Below are 22,031 nucleotides of genomic sequence, written 5' to 3'. Positions count from 1 at the left end.
TAACTTGGAAACACAATAGGCCAGTTGAATCGTCTCAACGATCCACTTTGAAAACCTTTGAGTACTGACCATATTTGACAAATAGTTGTTTAGACCTTCTAAAGGATTTGGTTCAGGATTGATAAAAGGCTAAGCATCGACAAATGTCCAAAGTATATAGGGACTGTTCGACTGGTGTCGATGGAGCCGGAAAAATGGCTGGCAGTACAATGTCCTGGCTTAGATGAAAAGAAGTCACAATTTTAAGCAGGAAACTTAGATCGGTGCGAAGAACTACCTTTTCTTTATAGAAGTTAAGGTATGGAAGGTCGACACACAAGGCACACAGTGCACTGGCTCATCTGGCCGAAGTAATTGCCACTAGGAAGGCAGTTTTCCACAAGAGAAGCTGAGATCAGTTGTAGCCAGTGGCTTAAATGGGGATTTGGTAAGAGCCTGAAGAACAATAGGCTCCACATCAGGACTACTAATCGGGTTAGTGGGTGGAGGTTTTGTAGTCCTTGTAGAAATCAACGCACAAGATAGTGCGATAATACAGTCGAGTCTCCAGTACACCCTCTATGATGTGAGATGGCTGCAATGTACACCTTAATGGAGGATGGCTTAAGAGTTCCATGGTGTAGTGCAAGATATTTTCAATGGTGGCAGATTGAGGATGAAAGTGGTACGCTGAAGCGCTTCCATTTGGCGTTGTACAAACATCGTGTGGTGGGACGTAGTGCAGATTGAAGAATAAATTGTATGTCAGGATGAAAAGTTGTTGGATTCAAGGTAGGCATTGGTACCGATGTCAAAGTCAAAGGCAATACAGATGTGAGACAATGTAGATAAAACCGACGGAGAAGCAGATGTTGATCCCGAGGGCAAGAGGTGTGATGAATCTGAGGAAAACATCAGTACCGATGTAGAAGAGAGAGTCAATGAACAAGCCAAGCAGTGAAGTTCAGAGACTGTAAGTCCGGATGTTGAATGGCACTGTGTTCCCGAGTAAGAAGATGAGAGACTTGAGGTAGGTGAAAGAAAATGTTGTGAGAAAGTTGGAGAAAAGTTGGGGAACCAGGGCTGTCGAGGCCACCACGGAGTGACAAGAATTCCACAAGCAGCGTCCTGCCGAATCTTGGCAATTGTTCTTGTTAACGGTATTGATGGGAAGGCATAGAAGAATTTGTTCTCCCATGATACCATGAGGTCATCTCCCATTGAGTTCATGCCAATGCCTGCTTGGGAGCAGTACGTTGTGCAGTGTTTTTGTGGGTCGCAAATAAAGTCCATGTCCGGTGTTCTCCAACGCTGAAACAGGCAACGACAAATTCAGCAAGCTAGATCCCACTTGTGATTGGTCGACATATGTCTGCTCAGGGAATCGGCTTCTTCGTTGTCAGTACCCGCAAGATGCATGGCTTGCAGAACGATTTTGTGAGCGATGCACCAGTTCCATATGCGAATGGTGAGGTTCGCCAATGGTACCGACTTCGTACTGTCTTGTTTGTTCAGACAGAATACAGTCACTATATTGCTGGGCACTATCTGAATCACATGACCCTGAAGGATGGGTTGAAAAGAGCAGAGAGCTTTGAAAACCACCAGCAATTCCAGGTAATTGATATGACTGGTGGTCTTGTGGCTGTGCCAGGTGCCCTGCGTCCAAAGAGACACACAATGGGCACCCCATTCAGTCAGGGAAGCGTCGATATAGAGAGTCATTGTTGGATGAGGTGGACAGAATGAGGCTCCACTGGAGAAGTTGGAATTGGTCGTCCACCAAGACAGGGTGCAGAATACTTAGTGCGGGGGTTGGAGCATTCAACTGGGTCGATCATGGTCTGGGTGGAAATTGCAACTGAACCAGAGTTGTAAAGGTCTCATTTGCAGCCTCATGTTCAGAACTACTGCCACTGTGGATGCCATATGTCCAAGTATTTGCTGTATGGAGTGCGCAGAGGTATCTCGTTGAGTGATGATGCTCTGAATAGACGAAATCAGTCTCTCTTGTCAGTCCCGAGGCAGGAAGGCTCGTGTGCATACACAGTCCAGACGTGCTCCAATAAAGTTGATAACTTGAGAAGGAATGAGGCATGATCTTTCAGTATTTACACATAATCCGAGACAATCAAGGAGGGAGCAGGTTGTGTGGATGGAGGCTAAGAGGTCGTCCTTAGAAGAGGAGACCACAAGCCAGTAAAGGGTAAACGTAGATACCCTTGAATCGAAGGAGCACAAATAGGAGCCATTCACTTGGTGTATACTTGTGGAGTGGTAGCAAGATCGAAGGGGAGTACATTATATTCGAAGACGTTGGAACCAACAGTGAATCAGAGGAGGTGCCTATGAGCAGGATGAATGGTAATACAAAAGTAAGTGTCTTTCAAGTCCAAGGATGTGAACCAATCCTCTCTCCTGAACAACGGAAGTATGTTCTGAAGCATGGTCATCCTGAATTTTTTTAGGTCTGATAAATTTATTGATGCCATGCAAGTCCAATATCAGGTGTAGACCACCATCACACTTCATTAAGATTAGAAACTGTGCAGTCCTTCAGAGCACCTGACTATGAATTGCTCCCTTGTGAAGCAGCTGAGACACCTCATCCCCAAGTGATGGGGAGGCTGCTGTATAATGGATCAGGTTGGCAGGTGGAAGGGTCTCAAACTCGATTTTGTATCCATGCTCTATGACGGTAAGAACCCACTTATCAGATGTGATGGACTCCCAGATGGGGAGTCGACTTTGCAGTTGATCCCCAGAAGGAAGAGGGGAAGGTGGGTTGGAGTTAAGAGGAGAGTTTCGCGTGTTTCCTCAGCATGGACACTTGCCAGCATCTGGTCGGTGCCTGGGTTGTTTGAATCTAGGCGCATTCTGTCAGCGGTACCACTATTGTCTTTGGCCATATTGCTGGTGCCCAGATGAATATGGTGACTGGTAAAGTTGGTAGAGGTACTGAGATCTGCCCCAAGGCCACTTGCGTCTTCGTTGGGATGGAGTCTCCAGACAACATGCCATAAGATGGGCCTGCTGGATGTTTTCCACCTTGTCGTCTGTCCTGGCATTGAACAGGCTGGAACCATCGAAAGGCATGTTCTCCACATGCTGCTTGATTTCCTGAGGCAGATTTCCAGATCTTAACCAGGCGTGACAATGAAGCACAATGGCACTGATGAGGGCTCGAGAGTTGCAATCGACATGATGTCTCGCTGTGTTGAGCTGCTGCTTGGAGAGCTGCTTTGCCTCTCTGATGATGAGACGGGCCAGCACCCTCTGCTGGTCTGGAAGGAATGCAGAGAGGGACTCAATCTTCTGCCAGAGGAAGAACTGGTAACGGGCCATGGTGGCCACGTAGTTCAAGATCCGAAGACCAAGTCCCATAGCAGTGCAGATGCAGCAAGACATTGTATCGATTCTTCTGCCTTCTTTATCCATCGGGGTAGAATGTTCCTTATTCTGACACTCTTGAGAGGATTCGATGACTATTGAGATCGGTTGAGGATGTTTCAACAGGAAAGGAATGTCCTTGTACATCCCCTCGAGGTGTCTGGAGGTGGGATGAGGATGGTCAGGCAGCTGCCAAGTGTCAGTCATCTCCTGTCTAAGCGTGGTGATAAAAGGCAGGGCGACAGACGATGAATCTTCCTTGTGGACAATATCATAAATATTATCTTGATTTGGATCAATGCACTGTTGTACACTTATCTCCAACAACTTGGTCATATGGGAGAGCAACTCAGAGAAAGTTCCCTGAGAGTCACCCGGAGACCCAGAGCCCTGGGTGGAGATGACTGCATCTGGAGATGTGGATGCTTGTTTAGACTTGTCCGAGTCTGAGTCAGAGATGTAAGGTGAACTGGACAAAAATCCACCAGGAGACATTGAAGAGTTGGCAAGCGCTGCAGCAGAGGTCAACGGTGCGTCTCTTGACACGGGGTGCGACAAAGTGACGAGGGCGCGGTAGTGGACATGGGTAATATCCATATGGGAAATAGCAGTCCCACGGGAAAGGCTGATCAAAGTGGTCAGGATCGAATTCCTCATAAGGAAGGGGAACCCAGTGCCGTGATGGCTGTGGCGCCAAAGGTGGAGGTAGTAAGAGGGATGAAGGGCATTAGTATGCCCTCAGAGGTCCCTCTGGAGATGAGCGAAGGTAGGTGTCAGAGTTCTCACAGGTGGTTCTTCAACTCCTGGCTGCAGAGATCTGTGGCTCTCTCCGTCAGACATGGAGCCTCTTGCCACAGCATTGGGACTGAAGTGTGGCGAAGTTGTAACCCTTGGAGGTGACAATGGAGGGGTCACTTGCATAAGGGACTGACAGCTCAGGGCTTCGACCGGAACCGAGGTCGGGCTTGAGAATGGAATAGTGGTTGGCTCCAAGTGGGGCAGCTTGTCATGCTTTTTGTGCCAACGCTCGGGCTTGTTGGGTTTGTCCTTTTTGGGACATTTGGACTTTGAGGAATCCTTGGACCCGATGTGTTTCCTCTTCTCCTTATGCTTGCGGGGAGGAGGACTAGAGGAGCACTTTCCATCCCTGCTAACAGGGCCCCCTTCAGATAGTTGGCCAGATGGGTTTTTAGATGGTCCCGCAGCTGCAGAGGAGCTGGCCTCAGCCGAGACCTGCTTCATAGCGACCAAGGCTTGGTTCTATAACATCTTTCGCAGCCTGTTTTCACGATTTTTACGAACCTATTTGGTAAAGGACTGGCAATGGCTACATTTATCTGTCGTGTGGCCTTCCACAAGGCAGAGGCGGCACAGGTTGTGAGATCAGTGGGGGACATTTTAGCCCCACACTGAGAGCACTTACAGAAAGCCACCCACTGTGCCATTGAGAAGGAAAAGAGAACACAGTGAGCGTAACAAAGTGGAGAAGGACAAAAGAAGGTCATAGGTAGGGGTGGGGGGGATTAGAAACAGAGAGTTTAGGAATGGGGGGAACTGGGACACAAGATAACAGTAAAGCGAAAAGAAGAGTCAAGACAAGAAAAACTTATAACCAGATCAGCAGCAATATAGCAGAAAGCAAAAGAGCCTGAGGCATGGTGAACAGCGGTCACAAGAAGACTGGGGAAATGGCGGGCACTCCGCCCCTTTATACTACAGGGGGGAGGGTGCAGAGTTCCTGCCGAAACATTAAAGCTGTTTAATCTTCCTGGCAACAGGCACTGCGCAAGCACAGTGTCCATAATGTGTGATGCACGGAAGCCATGATGAAGAACAAATAGAAATAGAACCTGGCCCTTCTTTCTGCTGTAGTTAAAGACATGGAGTGAAAAAAATGTATTTTGTGAACAACATTATGAAGTACACATTAACTGACAAAGCATTTTAGCATACCATCTTATTTGATTCAGACATTTCTTTCCTGGGACAAGAAATTTTATTTGTATATGTACCTTTTCCCCCAAGATCGAAAAAAATGCCAAAACTCTTAAGCTAAGAAGAAAAGTTAAGTCTTACCAGGTGTTGGTAACAGTGTGGTCCACAAGGTTTGTTATCTATTGCAGTTTCTGTATTTTTCCGTTTATAAGTATTAGGAGTTGCATGGAATGCTACAAAAAGTTCAAAAGGAGTCTTCATTAAACATGGAGCAAGCTTAGCCAATGTAGTAAATTATAAATGTCCATTATTTGACCATTTAGCAATATTGCAATAATTTACTGTGAATAATTACAAGTTACAGTTACCAATGGCTGCAATATTATTTTAAGAAAATTATGCAGTAGTGGTGATCTAGAAAGCTAAAGGCACTCTTCTATACAAATTTAATTTAATTTAATTAAGACATTTATATGCTGTCCTTTGCAGCAGCCTCAGGGCGGCTTACAGATCTTCCTACTTACCCTCAGTGTTTTATGTACAATCTTTAGTGAGGAGAAGCTATGTCTTTACATTATTGAATGACAACCCTCAGCTAAATTATTGTTAGTTGTGATGCTTGCTGAATTAATTCCTTAGTGCTTGTTGAGAGATGTTTAGACAATAATATACAAAATATAATATTAAGTCTATTAAGCTTTCATAATAAGCCTGACATACTGCATCTTTGGAAGCCCATCCTGAATTAAAGACACCCTGTAAGAAAATACATTATGATCTCTCTGTTTTCCCCCAAACAATTGAAATTTAATATTTTCAAGGTGCAATTATGTAACACTGCATAATGATACTGCTTTTCAACAGCTTTTTTCAAGTTCATATGATTAGTTTGTATTCCTTGGGAAAAACTTTTCTGTCAGAATCCAGTTGTGTTGTTATTAAACTAAGATACTCCCACTCTTCTGGCGTTACTTGTGTCCTTTCAACTATATAATCTCTACCTGATTATCTAACACACTTATAATATACAAAGCCCCAAGAGCTAAAGGCAGAAGGATCTTATTTGGATAACAACACAACTTGGATTCCAATAGAACAGGTTTCTGCAAGGAATTAAAACTAGTCATATGATCATGATAAAGACTGTTTGACAAAATGGATGGGTATCAATGTTTCATAGCCTAGTTTCTGTGAATGTATAGTTAAGTGTTTAATATGTATACATCACAGGCAACCGTTTGGATGCATGAGATAAAAGCATTTTAAGTTTGATACAGGTTTTGACTTTCACAAAAAGAAGGGCTCTGTATAGCCCTCTGCCCAATTCTCATTATTGTTCAAACCTGGCAAGCATGGGTTATGTGAGGGTTGAAGAAAGGTTCACATAACAGAGCATATTCAATGTGGTGGTCACACAAACTCTACCATCTCACCATAGTTTAAATATCACCTGTGGACTGCCATGTCAAGCAGACAGGCCCTCTGTGTAGCATTTGTAGAAGACTGGAAGGGCTACAATAGGAAGAAGGGAATAAAGAAAGCCACTTTCACCAACAAAGTTGATCCAGCCTAAAACTGTATATAATTCTTTTTATACAATAGGGTTCTTGTGTTGCAGTGTAGTGGTTCTTGTCACACTTGTTTGGATGACCCAAAAAGTAGTTTGTTTTATGGAAGTGGTATTTTAATTTTAAAACATTCCTTTCAAAGTAAGCAATAATACAAATATGTAATTGGATTTTTCTGGGTGGAACAAAACTCAAAGATTAGGGCTAAAATTCTTTATTTATCATCAAAAGATGGGGGATTTCATTGAATAAAATAGTACTATCAGGCAGCTATGTTACAACATCTGAAGATGAGGCTAAAATGATAATATAACCATCCTGGAACCAGTAAATGACTCAATACAGATGAAAATCCTCTTTTTTGTGGTATCGAATACAGTATATCCCTGTGAAGTCGCGGTTCAGCGTTCGTGGCTTCAGTCTTTTGTGGGATTATTCTCTGAGTGAGTCCAAGCCAATCTCCTTGCAAGTAAGCCGGCACCTTGCTGTACGGCAGCTTACTAGCACAGAGATCATTTTCTCCAAGCGAGTCCAAACATTGGACTCGCTCAGAGAAAATGATCTCTGTGTACGCCCGCCCGTCCCTGCCGCGCCACGCGCATGCACCTGCCCCCAGCCCGACCTGGCCCTTGCCTCCTGCCCGCACCGCCTTGGTGGCCAGCACCCATCGCCGGCACCAAATTCACGGTTTTTCAAAATTTGCGGGTGGCTTTAGGAACGTAACTCCTGCAAATTTTGGGGGACTACTATAAACCCAAATATTAGCACTTTGTTTTCAGTTTGGCAAAAGTTTAACAGCAGACTAAGTCTAAGTTTATCACCCTTTACTGCTATTGATTATGAAAAAATAGATATAAAGTGTTTGGCAAGAAACAGAATTTTGGGAAGATTGCTGAAATTTAGGATATTACTGACAAATGGGTTAATTAAAACGTATTCAATTAAACAAGATATATAGGCAAACTCAGCTCTTATTTCTTCAACACTGGCAAATGAGGGATATTGTTAACCATGTCTTTTCTCAAATATACCTCCTTCAGAGATAGTTCTGATTTTGAAATATTGATTCATTCCAATAAGTCACAGAGAATACTGAGCAGTATTTATACAATTAGTGTCAAAATGGAATCATCTAAGTACCCAATGAAGTAAGAAAAAGAGATTTCCACAACTGTAATTTCTGATGGAAATAAATATGGATTGAAGTATATTTTAGTAAAAGAATATCCTTGGATCATGCCTAAGAAAGTCAGGTTATTTACCTGCAACTGTCGTTGTTTGAGTGGTCATCTGTGCAATCACACATAATGGGTGCTGCGCCTGTGCAGCGCCTGTTGCTGGCCAGAATACCCAAGCTGCAACTGTTTTTTGGCAGGAACTCCGCACCCCTCCCCCCTGGTGCTATATAAGGTGGAGCGCCTGCCATTTTCCTCAGTCTCTGAAGACCGCCAGATCGACCCCTAGCGGAGCATGCCATCTAGCAGAGGAGGCGACAGAAAGAGACTACCATCCCGTCCCTTGACACCGAGTGGGGCTGGAGGGCGCGTTGTGTGACTTTCGTTCTTTGAGTGGTCATCTGTGCAGTCACACAATGCGCCCTCCAGCCCCACTCGGTGTCGAGGGACGGGATGGTAGTTACTTACCTGTGACTTTCTTCATCGTGGTCTCTGTGCATCACACATAATGAGTGATAAGCTTCACTCACTGAAGGTGGGTCGGTGTCGTCAGTGAAGGATGGATGAAAGAACAGCCTGTCCAAAGGAGCAATCCTGTCTGGCCTGAACATCCAATCTGTAGTGTCTAGTAAAGGTACAGGGAGTTGTCCATGTAGCAGCTTTACAAATGTCCAGCACTGGGACGCCCGACGAGAAGGCCGAGGAGGCTGCTATGGCCCTGGTAGAATGACCCCCGGGAGTAACAGGAAGTTCTATCTTGGCCAGTTGGTAAGCCAGTTCAATGGTTTGTACTATCCATTTCGATAGTCTTTGAGCAGAGAGAGAGGTGCACCCTTATCAGGTTCAGAATATTTGACGAACAAATGTTTAGTTTTCCTGAAACTCTCTGTGCGTGACCGGTAGAAAGCTAGGCACCAGCGCACATCAAGGGAATGAAGAGATTTCTCTATCAGGGTTGATGGGGATGGAAAAATGCTGGAAGCACAATGTCCTGATTAATGTGAAATGCTGTGGCCACCTTGGGGAGAAACGCCAGATCTGTACGCAGAACTACCTTTTCCTTGTGGAAGTTAAGGTATGGTGGGTCTACACGGAGTGCAGAAAGTTCACTTGCCCTCCTCGCTGAGGTTATGGCGACCAAGAAGGCTGCTTTCCAAGATAGCAATCTCAAATCTGTTGTTGCGAGGAGTTCGAAAGGAGCTTTGCTAAGTGCATGCAGAACTACAGATAGACTCCAAGTCGGTATCGATGGACGGATCAGAGGATGGAGATTTTGCAGTCCCTTAAGGAAGCGTCCGATGAGCGCATGGGAAAACACGGACGAACCTGACAGCGGGCCACGGAAATGTGACATAGCTGCAATGTAGACCTTGATAGAGGTGGGTTTGAGTCCAGATTGATGCAGAGAAAGCAAAAAGGAAAGGATGTTATCGATGGAAGCCAATTCTGGAGTAAAACAGCTTCCACAAACGTAGTGAAATGTTTCCACTTTGCCTCATACGATCGACGAGTGGACAAAGGGCGGACTGAAAAATGAACTCGATTTCCTGTAGGGATGATGTAGGTTCAGAGGAGAGTCAAGTGAGGTCCCTCAGTACCGACTGACACTCAGGTGTCAAAATTGAGGTATTTCGCCGAAGTATGTGAGGGTCAGCAGAGGCAGTTAGTGCAGGAGCCACATGGTGAGCTTGAGAGTGTTGAGGTCAGGGTGAAGAATCGTCCCTCTCCCCTGTGTGATCAGGTGAGGGATTCATGGTAGATGGAAGAAGGTGTGTCTTGATAGCATGAGAGCAGTCGAGAACCAGGGTTGACTGGGCCACCATGGCGTAATGAGGATGACCCGTGCTCGGTCCTGGCCCGCCTTCTCCAGGGTACGGGTGATCAATGGAATCGGTGGAAAAGCGTACTGGAATGAATCTGACCAACTCACCATCAAGGCTTCCCCTACTGATTTCGGACCCATTCCTGCCCTGGAGCAGTAGGTCATGCATTTCGAATTTGAAGCTGTTGCAAACAGATCTAGTGTCGGGGTGCCCCACCGGGTGAACAAGTCTCTACAAACTTGGTTGTCCAGTTCCCACTCGTGGAATGACGACATCTTTCTGCTCAGGGTATCTGCTTCTTGGTTGTGTATTCCTGCCAGATGGATTGCTGTGAGCGAAATCCCTCTGGGGATACAACAGTCCCAAATCTGAATGGATAGCTGAGCCAGTGGTACCGATTTTGTACTGCCCTGTTTGTTCAGGTAAAAAACTGTAACTGTGTTGTCGGAGGCTACCTGTACCGATCGGTTCCGTAACGTGGGTTCAAATCATCGGAGTGCCTTGAAAACTCCCAGCAACTTGAGAAAATTGATGTGATCGGACCTCTCGTGTGCTTGCCAGGTGCCCTGTGTTCATAGGTTGGAATAGTGCGCTCCCCAACCCATGAGAGATGCGTTGGCATGGAGCGAGATGGAGGGTTATTGCTGGTGAAACAGAACGCCAATGGTGAGATTGTCTGGGTTCATCCACCAAGTCAGCGTCTGCCGAACTGAAGCGGGAGGAAGCAGCAGACGCCTTGGAAAGTTGCGGATGGGCTGGAACACTGAATTGAAACACAACTGGAGAGGCCGCATTCATAGTCTGGCATTCGGGACAACTACAATTGTTGACGTCATATGGCCCAACAGTTTTTGGATAAGCAGGGCCCGGACTCGGCCGGATCTCTGGAGCCGATGGGCCACGGAACAGAGTCTGTGCATACGGGTTCGTGGTAGAAATGCCCATGCTCGGACAGAATTGAGTTGCGCTCCTATGAACTCAATGACCTATGAAGGAGTGAGACAGGATTTTTTGGTATTAATAAGGAGCCCCAAGTCCTCCAGGAGGGTGCAAGTAATGTCAACATCTGTACTAAGTCGGTCCCAAAAGGGGGAGACAATAAGCCAATTGACCAAATATGGATATACTTGAATACCTCGTTGATGAAGATGAGCACATATCGGAGCCATACACTTTGTAAATACCCTGGGGGCTGCGGCAAGTCCAAAGGGAAGGACATTATATTCAAAAATGTTGGAGCCAACTGTGAATCTGAGAAATCTCCTATAAAATGGGTGGATACCGATATGGAAATAGGCATCCTTCAAATCAATGGATGCAAACCAATCCTCTCTCTCTAGCAGGGGGAGGATATTTTGTAAGGTAGTCATAAGGAATTTCTTAGTCGTAATAAAGGCACTGACGTCCCTCAAGTCAAGTATGGGGCGTAAGCCACCATCTCTCTTCGGTACCATGAAATAGCTCGAGTAGAAACCGCACGGTCCATCGGAATGGGAGACTCTATGGATCGCTCCCTTCTGAAGTAACTGGAATACTTCTCTAAGAATTTCCCATGGGGCGGTGTATAGCATCAGACCCGAAGGAGGGATGATGTCGAACTCGGTTCTATATCCAAATTCAACTATGGAAAGGACCCATTTGTCAGATGTGATGGCCTCCCAAAGAGGGAGTCGGCTTTGCAGCCGGCCCCCATAGGAGGGGGGAGGGGTGTAGGAGAGGATCGGTTTGCGGTGCCCATCAACGCTGCCTCTTATCAGCGGGTTGGCAGCGGTGGCCCTGTTGATACTGGGCAGCCGATTGCATACGGTTCCGCTGCTGTCGCTGGGGGAATTGCTGACGTGGTTGGTAACAGTGATATGGTTGGAACCTAGGGAATCAAGATTGATGCCACTTAAGACGGTTCGAGCCTGGGATCTCCATCTTCCTGGCGGTAGCCCAAGCATTATAAATATGCTGGAGCTTGTGGTCCGTCCAATCATGGAAAAGGCCCGATCCTCGAACGGCATCCCCTCGATTTTTCTCTTGGTTTCTTCCGGGAAGTTAAACGATCTTAGCCAGGCATGCCTTCGGAGAGTGACAGAGCCAACTAGAGAGCGGGAATCGCAGTCGACATGATGGTGGGCTGTGGTGAGCTGTTGTATTGCTAGCTGCATGGCCTCTCGTATAAAGACTCGGGCCAGGTCTTCTTGTTGCTCCGGGATGGACGAGGTAATCGAATCCAGCCGCTGCATCAGAAAATACTGGTACCTCACCATTGTCACCTCATAGTTAGAGATCCTCAAGCCCAGTCCCATAGCCATGTAAATTCACCACGCCATAAGATCGATTTTCCTTCCTTCCTTGTCCCTAGGGGCCGAGTGCTCCCTGTTATCTCGTCCCTGGGATGATTCAACCACAATAGAGTAGGGCTTCGGGTATTTCAAAAGGAAGGGAATGTCTGCTCTTTGACTTTGTACATGGACTCGTACCTCCGAGATGTTGACTGAGGTTGATCAGGAGAAGTCCATGTATCCTCCATAGCCTCCTGCAAGGTTGTAATCAACGGGATGGTAATAGTGGAGGATTGTTCCTTGCGGACAATATCATAAAAATTGTCTTTATTAACATTGGGCTGGTGCTCAACCTCGATCTCCAAGGCTCTTGTTAAGTGGCCCATAAGCTTGCCGAAAGTAGCGTATGACTCTTCAGGCGACCCAGGTCCCTGGGTGGAAATGACGGCCACAGGAGATGTGGAACAATCGTCCAAGTCCTCAGACTCCGAGTCATATGGGTAAGGTGGACTCGAGGATGACTGTGCCAGAGAAGATGGCGAGAGGTCGTTGGCGCCGAAGTAGAAGGGGCTTCCGCCCTTGTCTGTCGGGACTGACAGCTGTATTCCCTTGGCATGTAGCAGCCGTATGGGGGTGATCCCCAATATTGAAGCTGTGAGGCTTCTGGCCCTTCATGATCTGGCGAATTGTCCCAATGAGCGGCGATGCTGGTCGGGTTTGACCACTGTGGTCCTCCTGCAAGCCTCCGGGGAGGATGGCATTGGAGTTGGAGAGCGGGCCGGTTGATGGCACAGCAAATACCTTGAAGGAGAGTCACGGATCTCTCCATCCGACATCGACCCATGAACGACTGGTTCAGGTGGATGTAGCATAGTTGGGACCATAGGCTCGATCCTTTGTGGGGATCCAGGCGACGTGACCTGCATCAACTCTCTCGGTGTCAGTGCCGAGGGTGTCGGGACCAATTGTGCTGTCTGGACTGACAAGGCGGTCGAATCCGAATCCCTTCGTGATTCCAGAGCAGGCCTATGTTTTCTGCTATTCTTGTCCGACTTATCCTTTTTGGCCTTCTTCGAGACCAACGGATCCCCGTGGTTGGAATGCTTCCACTTCTCCCTTTGTTTGAGTAAGGAGTGGGAGGAGCGAGAGGTCTCCTTGGAAGCAACTCCCCCGGATGGTCAGGGGGAGGTCACCATGGAAGGGCTGGCTGACATAGGCTAAGCGGCGAGCTCATCAGAGGCTAGTAGGGCCTGATCCCAAAGGATCTTCCTCAGCCTATTCTCGCGGTTCTTCCTGCCCTGTTTGGTGAAGGCCCGGCAATGCCCACACTTGTTGGTGCGATGCCCCTCTCCTAAGCAGAGGAGGTAGAGCTTGTGTGAGTCCGCTGGGGACATTTTAGTCCCGCATTTTGAACACTTTTGAAACACCCACGCGCTGAGCCATTGAAAAGATCGAAAGAGGAATAGTAAAGGTAAGAGGAAAAGAGAGATACTAACTATAGATCTTTTTTTTTTTTTAAGGAAAGTAAGGAGGAAAGAAGTAACCGGGAAATAAGGGGAAATAACTTGGATTGAACTGGAAAACAATTAGAGAAACAACCAGTAAGGACAAGAAGACAAGCTAATGGCTCGAGGAAATACGATTGGCAGTCGAAAGAAGACTGAGGAAAATGGCGGGCGCTCCACCTTATATAGCACCAGGGGGGAGGGGTGCGGAGTTCCCGCCAAAAAACTGTTGCAGCTTAGGTATTCTGGCCGGCAAAGGCACTGCGCAGGCACAGTACCCATTATGTGTGATGCACAGAGACCACGATGAAGAATTAGAAGTTATTAGTTATTAATCCTGAATGAAATTAAATATGACAGGATATGATATACTAACATTAATGTCTTTCTGGAGACATGTCTATATTCCCCTGTGCACAAGACTCTCACATGCTGAAAGGGCCCATCTCCCCTTTGCAGTCAGACACATCAAGTCCATCAGTATAGGCAGACTGAGTCCTCCCCCACCACCTCTCATACCATAGTCACAGCCAGCCTTGCCCAGTGCCCCACACCTAGACACTTAGAAGCCCACCCTACTTGTGCCCACCCCTCCCCCATGCCAGGACATGCTGTGAATGGCTTCATCCTGTGCTCCCCTAATCCGTCTCCACAGAGAGCTTTCCCCACAAGAACCACATCCCTATTGTGAAGCCTATCTTTATTTCTGCAGCATCATGGAGACTTGGGTGCAGGGAAAGGGGGGCTGTGTCAGAGGGAAGTGTACCAGGTGTTACTGATACTAATGGTCTGTTCTGCCGATGCATGTGCCCTGCAGCGCTACAGCTGTGCCCATATAAAGCAGAGTATTACTCTAGTGCTACCCAGGAGTAACAGTGCTACTCCAATGAGTGCTTTCATTCAGCAACAAAAGGGGGAAAAACAAGAGCAGCTGGCTCCAGACATGCCCAAGGCAATGTGTGGACCAATGAGGTGAGGCAGGCAATGTAGGCAGGAACAGTGCACCCTGGAATTTTCAGACTCTGGGGCTGAAAGGATACTAGGTGCCATTAGGAGGAATGATGGGGGGTGGTAAAAATCACGTTAGCAGCTGACCTCCCCCAAAAAAAACCAGGTAAGAAATAGCACCATGCAGTAACCACATGGCATGGTTTTAGTGTTATGGGTGAACACAGCCTCTCTCCACCCCCCTCTAATCCTGTTTATTCCTTCTCCTGCCTACTCATGTATCCCTGACTCTATGAGTCAATGTTCAACTGTATTAAGCCTGTCACATGCCTATTTTGCTCCTATCAACCTCTTCTGATTATGCATAAGGCTCCCCTGCTCTGCTTCTTTTCCATAACATTTATTTTATTTTTTTACCACCCAATAGCCAAAGCTCTCTGGGCAGTCTGCAAAGATGTAAAACATAAAGTACTGTGTAAATATTTAAACAGTTAAAACGACAGTATAAAATGGAAGTAAAAACTAGTGTAAAACTTAGCAGTAAAAAGATTTAAAATTAAATTTAAAATTAATTTTAAAATTCAGTAGGATTTTAAACAGATTGAAATTAAAATTTGTGAGATCTGTCACGACCCTACTGTTCTCTATATAATTATCCAAATAACTCCTAGACTATTTAAATGCTGTCCACATGCTTGTTATTTTGGTGTATTCACATGACAACATACCCTGCAGATAAGCTACACAGATGACAGGTTCAGAGTGAGTCTTGGGCCCCAAGTAATGGGTCACTGAAGTTGCCTTGTCTGCTCCCCACTGCACTCACCACAGCCTCCCCACTGCTTTTTTCCAGAGATCACTTTTTGCTATCACTTAACTGGCAGCCACCAACAGCTACCAAGTGGCACAATGGAGGGACTATCAATGGTTTGCCCACCTATTTTTTAAAGAAAGGCTTTTCTTTTTCAAACACTGGTAGATCTCTGCATTGTTTTTGTGTTTTGTTTTGTACAGGAAGATATGCAGCTATTAATCTACATATATTTCATGTTGAAAAAAGAATATGAAGAAGAAAAAAGATCTTCCATAGAGGTGTTTTTTTAAACTGTTCTTTTGACAGCTGTCAAAGTAAGTGCTTTCAAAAAGGGGGTGGCCTGATAAGCATTAAACTGCTCAGTAGATGAACACTCAAGAAAGTGAGGAAAAGGTGGGGGCATTGGGAACTATGGGTAACACACTAAAAATCCTGAGAATCAATGCAAGTCACCATCTCTTTTTAGCTTTGCTTCCTCTTCACAGCTTTCCATTTGACAGTAGTCAAATAAATGGAAAGTAACAAAATAACCTGTTTACAGCTTCTCTTGGTCACTGTCCATGGTTGATACCTGCTACACTTTGACAGCAGGTACTTACTGAGAATTGCACAGGCAAGCCTCCTCATTTCAGCAATTCCAAATTTTGAATTCAGCAATTTGATGTTTGCAAACTTGCAGAAGTCAAGAAAACCAGCTTCCCCCACAAAAGAAGCAAAAACGTATGTACATACTTAGCTACATTTTTAAAATTATTTGAAAAAAATGTGGCAAGCAACTGGCAGCCCCTCCACCAAGTCACTTGAGCACTCTGGTGATCAAAGCCATTTTCGGAAAAAAGGGGAAAAGTGGGGGGATGGGACCATGGCAAAGGTAAAAGTCCTCACACTTGCAGCAAGGAGAGAGCAAGTTCATGATGCTTGTTTTAAAGTGCTGTTTTAGTACCTAGTGGACCAGCTAGTAGTGGTACAAAAGAGGGTGTCAAGAGATGCAATGGGTTCTTGCTGAGCAGCTCATCACCACTTCCCTGGTGACACAAAGAGTCTGTCACCCAATGACACAACACCTCTTTATGGATCCAACAACCCTACAATAAGCCATGGGTTTGCAGGGTGGCTTGCTGCCCCAAAACAGACCACCCTGCAGGAAGTGGTGCAGATTTACACAAAACCCACAATGACTAGGTAACCACACTGGGTTGCCATGTCATGAGACCCCAATAATTATATACTTGTAACCAACTATGTATTTCAGTACTCTAAAATATGACTGTTTTTTTTCTTTTTCCCTCCCAAATGCCCCAGTGAATACTGCAACGTCATAATTTTTACTTGAAAATCCAAGTGTACTTTGTGTGCATGTGTGCATATCCATAATTTTGTAGATGAAGATATCTTGCTAACAATGGGCTACAGATTATTTTTAGAGTTGATCTTTTAGTGGTGATAGAAGTGAAGGAAATGTACTCCTTTACTACTACCAGTAGGACTTTCCAACAGCACTATTCCAAGTTCAATCATCATGAAAGTGTATATCATTTGCCTAGCCGTTTATAGATAAAATTGCTCATACCTGACACCTGATCAATTGCTGTTTGTGTCTATGCACAGCAATTGCAGAGTCTACCTTAGATGCCTATGGTATCTGCTTCTTCTTTTCTAACAGAAATGTTCCAGCTTTGACTGCCTTTGGATCAGGACAAGATCCTTGGAAGTTGAAAGAACACTGCAGGGAGAGACAACTGCTGTGATGGGCAAAGAGAGCTTCACAACCCATTGTTTAATACTGGCTAGTTTAGAGAATGGCCAGTTTGTTTTAAACCACATTTTCTTCTTGTAAGCCAGGATCAATGGAAACTGAAACTAAACACTGCTTAAGTTCCTTTCTTGGCCATGAGAGGAAGAAAGAGGAATGGGGAACACAATTTATACACGTAGGATTAAGCCATGTTTTAATAATGCATGTAAACTACTAAAGACTTAAAAACTCCAACATTATTTTAATACCAACAAGTTATTTTTATACTTACGATGTAAGAAGCAATCATATTTGAAACATCGTCTACAGAAGAGAGTATGAAAGGAGTGCAGACTCTGCTCCCTCTGAACAGATCTGGCATTTGGTCCATCAATGTTTGGTGTGCACTCAGGAGGGAGAGCTCCTGGAAGCTGCTGTTCTGTAAGTTCTTTGTACCTACAGAAAATGTAGAAACTGCTGCTATTTTATTTGCAAAAGTCCAGTTTTACTGTTCTTTCAGTTAATGTATGGATTAATCATTTAAACCAGGGGTGCCCAAGTTTTCTGGCCACAAAGGCCACACCACGCAGGATCAGACGGCCACACACAAGCCTTGGAATTTATTCTCTGATGTAAGCAAAGGAATCCTTTATCTCCAACTGCTCATCAAAGATAGGAAATATAGGCTACCAGAGATAGTTGATTGGAGATTAGAATATGGGAAGGGTTTCTCTTGCTACAGCTAGCACAAGAAGCTCCAGGTAGTGCTAATGCTGTAGCAGCAGATAAAGGAAGGTCTGGCAGAACACCAGAAACTGCATGCTAGCTGTGCGCTGCAGTTTTTGTATTTCAAATCTAAGCTAAACAAAGTGTACATAAACAAATGAAACTCATTTATTCTTAAACTTTCCTGTCTAACTAAAGTCATTATTTACCATGTATGATATTGTTTTTGCCATACAGTGGCAATTATTTTATCAGGCTCTAATGAATGCTGTAAGAAAAAGGAGGGCATTCCTTGAATCAGAAAGGCATTTAAATTGTTTTAGCACAAGCCATGAGCATGTCCTAGACTGAATCTTATCCGTTTCAATGGGCAGGAGTTAAAAAATTGCACTGTTCTCCAGTTGAAATCAACAAGATTTTAAATGAACTTTACTGGATCATACTCTGTTTGCAGTAATTCATTCTATATTTAGTACATCAAGGAAAATAAATATCCTAGCCCAGGGCACAGCTGCTTTCATGGCAGATCATACTTGAAAAAACTCAACACAAAACTTTTCTATCAATGCCTCATGCCTCAAACCATCTCTCAATTATGAAAGGGTAAATCCATGTACAAGAACTAGTAATTTGACCATGCATTTGGAAAACAAATTTAATACCAAGGCTGCTGCAAAACATTTGAATTTGCAAATCCTGCTAGAGTTGCTGTCATAATCTGAAACAGAGTGAAAATAGAGCACAAGATATAAAGCAAATGGATAGCAAATCGAATGTGTCTCGTCACCAGAGTCAGATTATGTCAATTCCATTATAAATTTTCAAACTATCTGACTTCAAACTATTCTTTACTACTTTAGCCTATAGTTACAACCATTTTGGCAATCTCCAGCTGCATGCTCTCCAACAACCAATTTCAACAAGGTAGGCCTTGCAATGGGCACAACCTATGAACTAGCAGTCCAAGTGTAGCCAACTGGCCATATTTTTCTATCAAGGAAACTGACAGTCCTTATTTAAACAGGCAGAACTCTTGCAAGCCCCCAGTTGACTGTGCTTGTGCAAACCTGATATAGTGTTTCTCAAGAAATGGAAATGTATTATGTAGTTTAAAAAATAACTTCTTACTTTTCTTTCAGTTCCTCTGCTGTACCTTTATCTGGAAACATTGAGGAAATGGCTTCAAATATCTTGTCAGAAGGAAACTTCCGAGGAGGATGGCTCTCTTTTACATAGAAACACAGACAATGAAGACATTTCTAGTCTTTTAAGAATCTTTACACTTGCTGTTTCTGTGAGGCAGGCAGGCAGGCAAACTAGAAGGATGCATTAGGTACAAAGTTCTACACTGACCTCTCATCCTTTCTAAATAAACAAAAATATTCAACCAAGTGCTTCTGATAACAGTGTTCATAAGCAATATAACATTAATGTTTTCCCAGGAAGTAGAAAACACTGTCTGAGTGTGTATAATTCTTTCCATTTCAGCTAGACCATTCCATAAGAAAGACAAGAATGAAAGCACACAACAAAATAATCTGCGTTTCTTATAGAGGAAAAATAGTGTTCAAACTTTCTTATTTCTTTCATTTATGCTCACTTTGACAGAAGTGAGAAACTTTTTCATTATCCTTGGCCTTGAAGGCTGCCAGCTCTGTATACATTAAAACACAGATGCACACACAGAGAGAGGTTGGGATCCAGATTAAAATTCCTATTTCATTGTGATTATTGTGGTGGAGGGGAGAGGAGAATAAAGTCTCTTCTGCACCCCAACCTCCACAATCCCAACTGGGATTTTTGTTTCCCGCCATTACCAGCATTCATTTCATTCATTCAATTCCATTTATATCTCTCTTTCCTTCAGGGACACAGAGGATCCTCCTCCTATTTGTAGTCCTCCCATTTTATCTGCCCAACATTCCTGTGAGGTTGGTTGGGCTGAGAGCTAGCGGATGGCCCAAAATGCAGATTTGAACTTGGGTCTCCGCAATCTTAATCTAACCATTCCTCCCTCTATACTACACTGGCTCTCTAGCATCACTGAGTACACTGGGAGAGATTATTCTGGGGAAGAGGATGCAAGGATCAGGCTCTTGCACTGCAGTTTCCAAGAATATTCAGAAAAACAGCCAAACAGCTGTTTCACTGTGTGTCAGAAGGCCAAGCAAGTTAAGAAGTCAGGAGAAAGAAACTTTCTCAGCACAATCACAATGCCTTAAGATGGAAGAGATAATGGAGGGGGGAGGATTTGGGCAAACTCTGACAGACAGCCTCTGAAGAATGTGCAGGTGGATGGCAGACCAAAAGTTGTTCACTTCAATATATATTTGTCTACATTAGCATATATAATGCTAACAGTGACATGCAAGGAATGTTCCAAAATGTTATGCTACTTTGCACTGCATGGAGGCAGACTGAATTGAAGATATCAGAACTAACATGGCCAAGGAAAACAGGGAAAACTGCTATTTGGTTATTCAGCAACAACTGACTGCGTATCTGTGAACACATTAAAACCAATTAACACAACTGATTACGACTTACATCCTATTCTACCTAGCAGGGTCAAAGCACATAACAGTTTTATATATCATATCAGTGTTCAATATACTGATACAAAATGACAGCTATAAAAAGACATGGATCCTTCACAGCTGCCCTTAATCTTGGCTACAACATCCATAGGAAGCTTTCTGACTGTAGTGCAACCATGAGGGAGTATGAGCTGCTCCAGAGGTTGCTGATTCACATTGGTTCAACACACAAGCTCTTAAGTTACCTTTTAAAATGAAAATATTTGTACTTTATTTCAAAAATGGGCAGACAATAAATGTTTTAGACTTCAGCTCCCAGTATTCAAGAGCCAAGAGGAAGAAGAGAGAGAGAGAGAGAGAGAGAGAGAGAGAGAGAGAGAACGAATGAGAACCAAACACATAAAGGAATGCTCTTAAAATATTTTGATTGGCCTTCATCCTCCTATAGCAGTCAATTTGGGATGGTATCCTGAACACTTTTTTTTTTTTCAAAATGCCAAATGTTCCCAAACATGTTGGAAATTCCTGATATAGAGAGACTGATATAGAGCCTGTATCCACTTTTCAGTACTTTTTAATTGAATTAGCAGTAACCATAAATTTCTACCCATTATTAAAGTTAAATGCAAACACACATAATCACTGTATGTGATGATAAAATAGTGAAAAGTCATGTCAAAATTCATTCCCACACCAGGACATCTCTAGAAAAAACAAACTATACAAAAGACATACCTATTCTGCTGGTCTCCCGATTTTTCTGCTTTTCATCTCTCCCATCAAGATTGTCATCATCATCGTCATCATCGTCGTCATCATCATCATCATCATCGCTATACTGACCAAGAGCATTGACCAGCTCCACAAATATTTCATCATTGATAAATCCACATTCTGAAATTAGGCATATGCAAACACTGAAGGGGCATGTCTTTTCTAAGAAGTTGTACATAACTGAACTATAATCCACTACTGAGCAAAAGAGTTGCTCTTTTGCTCAGCTGTTAATTAAATTAACAAAAGAAACACAAAATGATGGGGACAATTTTTAAAATGTAAAACCCTTGAATTCTATTTTTTAAAATTTGCTTTTAGCCTTTCTTTTTTATTTGCCACATTCTGGACAGGTTAATGGTCTAAAAACTTTTACTCCCTTTCCTTAAGATGCTTCCACAATACTGTTCAATACCACCAACTTGCCTACAACAACTTAGAAATGAATGGAAACAATGTTCTTGTAAACTACATTGGATAGCCAAGTCACTTTTGAGCTAATAAATTTTACTTAACTGTAATAATGAAATATGATGTGTCTCCATCTGTCTGTTCATCCATTTGTCACTGCCAAAATTCGAAAAATGATCCCTTCACTCAGGGATGTGACTTCACTCAGATGGGATGAATGTAATGTGTCCTGTTTTGACAATTACATAACTTTGCTTCAAGCCTTCAGTGTATTAAACTAAGGGCTACTCCAACCACTGGGAAGCCAGGTCCATTCAATTGTTAACAATTATAGATAAGTAAATATAGATATATCACATTTCTCAATGTTTTCTCTTATCACAGATAACCCAAAGCAGCTAACAGATGAAGCATTTAAGGCCCCTATCCTATACCTAATTT

The 22,031-nt window shown here is 44.0% G+C and overlaps 1 protein-coding gene across 5 annotated transcripts in view; it reads right to left on the bottom strand.

The window, feature by feature from the left end:
• EZH2 (enhancer of zeste 2 polycomb repressive complex 2 subunit) overlaps positions 1-22,031 on the bottom strand; it is a 116,864-nt gene that overhangs the window by 13,719 nt on the left and 81,114 nt on the right. For all 5 annotated transcript variants that reach the window (XM_044453907.1, XM_044453898.1, XM_044453915.1 and 2 more), the window contains exons 6-9: positions 21,141-21,299; positions 18,997-19,093; positions 17,435-17,598; positions 5,446-5,537 (exon numbers count right to left, since the gene is read on the bottom strand). In XM_044453907.1, the coding sequence (XP_044309842.1) occupies positions 5,446-5,537; positions 17,435-17,598; positions 18,997-19,093; positions 21,141-21,299 (512 nt within the window). The remainder of the gene's footprint in view (positions 1-5,445; positions 5,538-17,434; positions 17,599-18,996; positions 19,094-21,140; positions 21,300-22,031) is intronic.

Source organism: Varanus komodoensis, unplaced genomic scaffold (assembly GCF_004798865.1).
Source record: "Varanus komodoensis strain SLA01 unplaced genomic scaffold, ASM479886v1 scaffold10, whole genome shotgun sequence".
Taxonomy (NCBI): Eukaryota; Metazoa; Chordata; class Lepidosauria; order Squamata; family Varanidae; genus Varanus; species Varanus komodoensis.
The sequence above is the reverse complement of the archived record's forward strand: the minus strand, read 5'-3'. Positions and strand labels throughout refer to the sequence as shown.